The sequence below is a fragment of the Aulonocara sp. 'chitande type north' Nkhata Bay genome, linkage group LG2 (genome assembly GCF_057382095.1).
Source record: "Aulonocara sp. 'chitande type north' Nkhata Bay isolate Kocher_YH1m ecotype deep benthic linkage group LG2, A_spYH_male_GT1.1, whole genome shotgun sequence".
NCBI lineage: Eukaryota > Metazoa > Chordata > Actinopteri > Cichliformes > Cichlidae > Aulonocara > Aulonocara sp. 'chitande type north' Nkhata Bay.
The window spans coordinates 32,141,423-32,148,170 of NC_141345.1; the positions used below are offsets into that span (position 1 = coordinate 32,141,423).

Below are 6,748 nucleotides of genomic sequence, written 5' to 3' on the forward strand. Positions count from 1 at the left end.
GACATGCTACAGACTAGCCGCTTAAAACTCCAAAGTGCTGCTAAAATGGCCAAAGCGTCTTTCTTATCCAAAATCATCCGGGCCAATGGTCATAACCCCCGCACCTTATTTAGAATTTTTAACTCAGTGGTTAACCCTTGCCCAGACATGCCTTTACCTTATTCTCAGGCTCTTTGTGAGCGATTTCAAATTCACGTTTTAGAGAAGGTCTCATCTCTTAAGTCCTCCCTTCCCCATGTCCTCTCCCCATTCTTGAGTGCATTTCAACTTTCCACCAGTTTTAGCCTGTGTCACTTTTGTCTCTTAAGCGGCTAGTTGATCAAATGAATAACACCAATACTGTGCTTGACATTCTTCCATCTCGCATAGCTAAGGACTGTTTTGATGTAATTGGACCTAGTATCGTATTTCTTATGAACTTTTCCTTGCTCTCAGGCTGTGTTCCTTTGGCTTTTAAGCATGCTGTAGTCCACCCGATTCTTAAAAAAAGAAACAGACTGTTATGACCTTTTAAACTACAGACCGATCTCTAAGCTTTCGTTTTTGTCCAAGATCCTGGAGAGACTAGTTCTCTCCCAGCTCCAGGCGTACTTGGACACGAACAATATTGCTGAGAAATTTCAATCTGCCTTTAAGCCATTGCATAGCACTGAAACGGCGTTGGTTAGAGTTCTTAATGATATTCTTGTAATTACTGATACTGGACACTCTATGGTCCTAGTTTTATTGGACCTCTCTTCAGCTTTTGATATGGTGGACCATAACATCTTATTATTAAGACTTGAGCACACTGTGGGTATTAGAGGCGCTGCCCTTGACTGGTTTAAATTATACCTCGCTGACAGGTCCTTTTCGGTTAACTTGGGCACCTTCTCCTCTTCCTCCGCTCCGGTGTGTTGTGGTGTACCTCAAGTGTCAGTTTTAGGCCCTATTCTTTTCTCATTGTATTTGCTCCCTCTAGGCGTAATCTTTGAAAAATACAATATCGTCTTCCACTGTTACGCCGACAGCATACAGATCTATTTTGAACTTACTGACGACCTTGCTGTGTCCCTGCACTACTTTCAAGAATGCATGCGTGAGGTCAAAGAATGGTTCCTGAGTAATTCCCTCGTTTTAAACGATAAGAAGACTGAGATTGTGGTGTTCAACAGTAAAATCCCTCGTGTCCAGCTTTGTGCTGCCCTGGGTCCCTTTGCTAGCTCTTCCTGTGACTATGGCAGTAACTTAGGTGTACTGCTGGATAGCTCGCTCAAACTCGATGAGCAAGTCTCTGCTGTAGTGAGATCTAGCTTCCACCAACTGCGCCTTATCTCTAAGGCTAGGTATTATGTTCCGCATGAGGACTTGGAGAAGCTTATTCATGCTTTTGTGACCTCCAGGTTGAATTATTGTAACTCCTTGTACTACGGTCTTCCCTCTTCTCTTCTTCTTAGACTGCAAACAGTCCTGCCTCTTGACTGGTACAAGGAAATTTTGCTCTATTACTCCTGTTCTAGCTGGCTTGCACTGGCTGCCCATAAAGTACTGTATTCAATTTAAAATATTACTCCTTACGTTCAAAACTATTGATAAATTAGCACCGAGTTATCTTAGTGAACTTCTCAGGCCGCATACTCCTGCTAGAACACTTAGATCTGCCACTCAACTACTTCTGCCGCAACCTAGATCTCGGCTGAAATCTCGGGGTGACCGTGCGTTTGCACTGGCTGCCCCGGTACGGTGGAATTGATATCCACGCCTCTGATTCTATTGCACTGTTTAAATCACGACTAAAAACCCACTTATTCAATCTTGCCTTTCCCTCTAGTTAACATTTCTTTTATGATTTATTATTATGCACTTTTATGCTCATTTAATTCCTTGTTTGTTCCTATGTATCAGTGACAGCTATCTGCTTGCATACCTAGTACTTGCTTTGGTCCTATTTCTGTTATCTTCCTTTTATTCTCTATGTTACTTGTTAAGCACCTTGGCATACCCTTGGTTTTAAGTGTGCTTTTTAAATAAAGTTTATTATTATTATAGTCACCTCGGCTAGCTTTGCCTCAGTAGAGGAAATGACTGATGGTAGCAGAACTTGAGTACCTGTGGAAATATTTCCCAGCAAAATAGGAAAAGATCCAGAGGAGGCAAAGAACATGAAGAGAGAGAGTCATCAAGCATGCTGGAGCATGACTCTAGACTTGAGAGATTTGCCAAACAGTTGGCATTTCTGTTATATTTTTGATGTTTTGTTGCTTAGTAAACTTTAAATTCAACTGTCTGCATGAAAATCTCTGGGATGATAAATAACGTGCAAGCTTATAAAACCATTCCACCATAAGTATGGTATGGTATAACACATGGTAGCTAGCTGGATAGCCATGTAGCATTTTGCTCAGAGAAGCAAAGTAAATTGATATTTTATTGCTGTATTTATTTATTTACAGCAGTACCTAGGTGACGTAGCCCTGTGATGGCCTGGCGATTTGTCTATGGTGTCCCACCTCACCGTTTGTTCGATGACAGCTGGGGTTGGCTCGAGCCTTCCTTCCAATCAGGATTAGATAAGCAGTTAAGACAATGGATGGACAGGTTAGCTGACCATTAAGAACATGAATGCTCTAGATAAAATATCTGTAACATCAACATTTCAAGGTTTTTTGTCAACAGTTGCAGTTATTAACTTGATATTTTGAGATAACAGATGAAAAAAATGGGACTTTTGATGGCAGAAAATCTGCATTGATATCAATGCACGTGTCAGGGGGAAAAGGTGCTGTGGTTAACTCAAACTGGACACTCTCTACCTTACTCTGTGTAACATCAGATCAGCAGAAGTTGAAGTCAATGTGGAAGGAAAGCTCATATATGTTTATAGCTTTAGCTTCGATTAGCTAAATGTTAGTAGCATTTGTGAAGCTGCCAAAAGACACTGGGACATGTGACTAACTGGAGGATGTTGATGTTGAGTTAAATGCTTTTACTCAAGGACAAACTGACATGTGGAGAGGAGGAGTAGGAGAGCCAAACACCTGAGCTACCCACATGTCAGTATACAGGGAGTGCAGAATTATTAGGCAAATGAGTATTTTGTCCACATCATCCTCTTCATGCATGTTGTCTTACTCCAAGCTGTATAGGCTCGAAAGCCTGCTACCAATTAAGCATATTTGGTGATGTGCATCTCTGTAATGAGAAGGGGTGTGGTCTAATGACATCAACACCCTATATCAGGTGTGCATAATTATTAGGCAACGTCCTTTCCTTTGGCAAAATGGATCAAAAGAAGGACTTGACAGGCTCAGAAAAGTCAAAAATAGTGAGATATCTTGCAGAGGGATGCAGCAGTCTCAAAATTGCAAAGCTTCTGAAGCGTGATCATCGAACAATCAAGCGTTTCATTCAAAATAGTCAACAGGGTCGCAAGAAGCGTGTGGAAAAACCAAGGCGCAAAATAATTGCCCATGAACTGAGAAAAGTCAAGCGTGCAGCTGCCAAGATGCCACTTGCCACCAGTTTGGCCATATTTCAGAGCTGCAACATCACTGGAGTGCCCAAAAGCACAAGGTGTGCAATACTCAGAGACATGGCCAAGGTAAGAAAGGCTGAAAGACGACCACCACTGAACAAGACACACAAGCTGAAACGTCAAGACTGGGCCAAGAAATATCTCAAGACTGGTTTTTCTAAGGTTTTATGGACTGATGAAATGAGAGTGAGTCTTGATGGGCCAGATGGATGGGCCCGTGGCTGGATTGGTAAAGGGCAGAGAGCTCCAGTCCGACTCAGACGCCAGCAAGGTGGAGGTGGAGTACTGGTTTGGGCTGGTATCATCAAAGATGAGCTTGTGGGGCCTTTTCGGGTTGAGGATGGAGTCAAGCTCAACTCCCAGTCCTACTGCCAGTTTCTGGAAGACACCTTCTTCAAGCAGTGGTACAGGAAGAAGTCTGCATCCTTCAAGAAAAACATGATTTCCATGCAGGACAATGCTCCATCACACGCGTCCAAGTACTCCACAGCGTGGCTGGCAAGAAAGGGTATAAAAGAAGAAAAACTAATGACATGGCCACCTTGTTCACCTGATCTGAACCCCATTGAGAACCTGTGGTCCATCATCAAATGTGAGATTTACAAGGAGGGAAAACAGTACACCTCTCTGAACAGTGTTTGGGAGGCTGTGGTTGCTGCTGCACGCAATGTTGATGGTGAACAGATCAAAACACTGACAGGATCCATGGATGGCAGGCTTTTGAGTGTCCTTGCAAAGAAAGGTGGCTATATTGGTTGCTGATTTGTTTTTGTTTTGTTTTTGAATGTCAGAAATGTATATTTGTGAATGTGGAGATGTTATATTGGTTTCACTGGTAAAAATAAATAATTGAAATGGGTATATATTTGTTTTTTGTTAAGTTGCCTAATAATTATGCACAGTAATAGTCACCTGCACACACAGATATCCCCCTAAAATAGCTAAAACTAAAAACAAACTAAAAACTACTTCCAAAAACATTCAGCTTTGATATTAATGAGTTTTTTGGGTTCATTGAGAACATGGTTGTTGTTCAATAATAAAATTATTCCTCAAAAATACAACTTCCCTAATAATTCTGCACTCCCTGTAATCTCCATTAATTTTCTCAGGTCGCCAATCTGTTACTGGGCAAAACTAACTCTGTCAGTACTTAAATTAAATGAAAAGAATTCAGTCATTTCTAAAACGAACATACAAGAGTAGATAAATGAATGTTCAACCTCCCAAATTAAATGAGACTCTTTTTCTTCTTCTTTTTTTTTCTCTTTACAGGAAGACACAGCTGGAGATTACCAGAAGGCTTTACTCTACCTGTGTGGTGGGAATGATTAATGCAACCTTATGACGCATTTAGCAGCAATGAATGATGAGCCATCATGTTGCTGCTATACACATGAGATGAGGATATTGATCTATAGTTCTTCTTTCTGTTAGTGTGTGTTTATTGAGTTAGTGTGAATTACCTGAGTGTCATTTTGACTTATGACAATATTATATTGTATGAATATTATTTACAAGGCACTGTTCTTTTTTTGTTTGTTTGTTTTTTAAATGCCAGACAGAACATATAGCTCTAATTTAGTCCTTGGTAAACAAGCAGTTTTAATTTTAATGCTGATAATAATGCTTTCTGAAATGATGAAATGCCTGATTAATTTAAAATCTTTGACCTCTTTCTCTTGTCAAGCGTACACACAATATTAGCAGCTGTTTACCTTATTTGAGCTCGCTTCTCACAGCATGTGTTAAATGCAAGTTTGAAAATACAATATCGCTACTCAATTATTAAACCCTACATGTTGACAACCCCGATGCTCTCATTAATAAGAAATGAGACTTGACGTGCAATGCGGCTGTCAGTGATCAATAAGTAATGGGACGCTATTAGACATTTGTTGATGCATATAATGAGATCTATTGCTTCCATGCCTTTCTGCACGATGAGGCCAAATGTCAAACAAACGGGGTCCCTATAGGTCACTCGGTGGAAAATGATTTTATTTTGCTGGAACTGAACCACAGGGTGGCAGCAGAGTTTGAAATGAGGACACAATGTCTTTATATTGTTTCTCATTACAGTGATTGATGAGATAGTGTCAATATATTTTACTAAAAAGTAATTTTCTTTTCACAAATTAACAAATTCAAATGCAAATAAATGGAGTGATTACAACAGGGCCTTCGCAGACTAGTACTCGGGCCCTAACTATGTTTTTCAACCCTCCCATTTTAACCACACCGCATATCTTAGGCAACATGTGTAATCTTTCTCATATATCACTGCAATGTTTCCTCATTTTCTTATAATTCAACTTCACATATTTAATACCTTTTAAATACAAATGGGTTATTTAAGTAAAGTTCTTGGTTGGTGAATTTGCTCATTAATGGGCATATTAGCCCATTAATGAGTGCAAATGATGACTGTTATTGATTAAATTTGAGGAGGATGCATATAAGGATGAGTCATATAAATGTTGATCTGTTTAAAATTATAAAGTCATTAAAATAACCCAGAACAGATGTGCATGTCAATACTCTCGAAATGTATCATTTCTCAGTGTGGTTCAGAAATATTCAGTGTTTCAGTTCAGTGTGGTTTGACATATTTTACAGTCATGTGACCTAGACACTGTTAAGTATTCAGAAAGCACCTCAGGGTTAAACCTGCAAAGTGTTTTCATGTATAGTCATGCTTTCTTCTGAGGCTCCTGCTCTCTCTGCAGACACAAGTCCACACTGATTCATTGCAAAAATGACTGGAAAGTTGATGCTCCACATCTCTGTTGGTATTTATTCATCCAAAGAGAAAATTACATTTGCTTTTCAATGCAGCTATACTATTGCTTTACAATGAATCTGCTGTTTATTTACAACTGGATAGATTCCACAGCTCAACAGAAATGCCAGTGCAAAATAAGAAAATAGCACAATCCATATAACATTACTCCAACCAGAATAAAAATACATACATACAGTACAATGAATAGCAAAAGAGAGACACATTAAAATTTAACATATTTAACATCCAATGATTTGAAGGGTTTTGATATATTTAGGTGTAGTATTATAAATTATGAATAGCAGTGCTGGCTGTTAATGACAGTCCAGTAATTTGAGATAAATCACCTCATTTTAAACTTTTTAGTTTTAAGTTTATGAAAAGGGGGTTAATCAGGAAAAAGTTTAGTTAAAGTTGGTAAACCAAAATATCCTTAAATTTAGTACACC

At 39.2% G+C, this 6,748-nt stretch overlaps 1 protein-coding gene across 2 annotated transcripts in view; it reads left to right on the plus strand.

Moving 5' to 3' along the window:
* Positions 1-6,102, plus strand: part of anxa5a (annexin A5a) — a 28,139-nt gene extending 22,037 nt beyond the window's left edge. For both annotated transcript variants that reach the window (XM_086264282.1, XM_086264288.1), the window contains one exon: positions 4,790-6,102. In XM_086264282.1, coding sequence (XP_086120408.1) covers positions 4,790-4,849 — 60 coding nt within the window. In that variant the 3' untranslated portion in view covers positions 4,850-6,102. The remainder of the gene's footprint in view (positions 1-4,789) is intronic.
* The last annotated feature ends 646 nt before the right edge of the window (positions 6,103-6,748 follow it).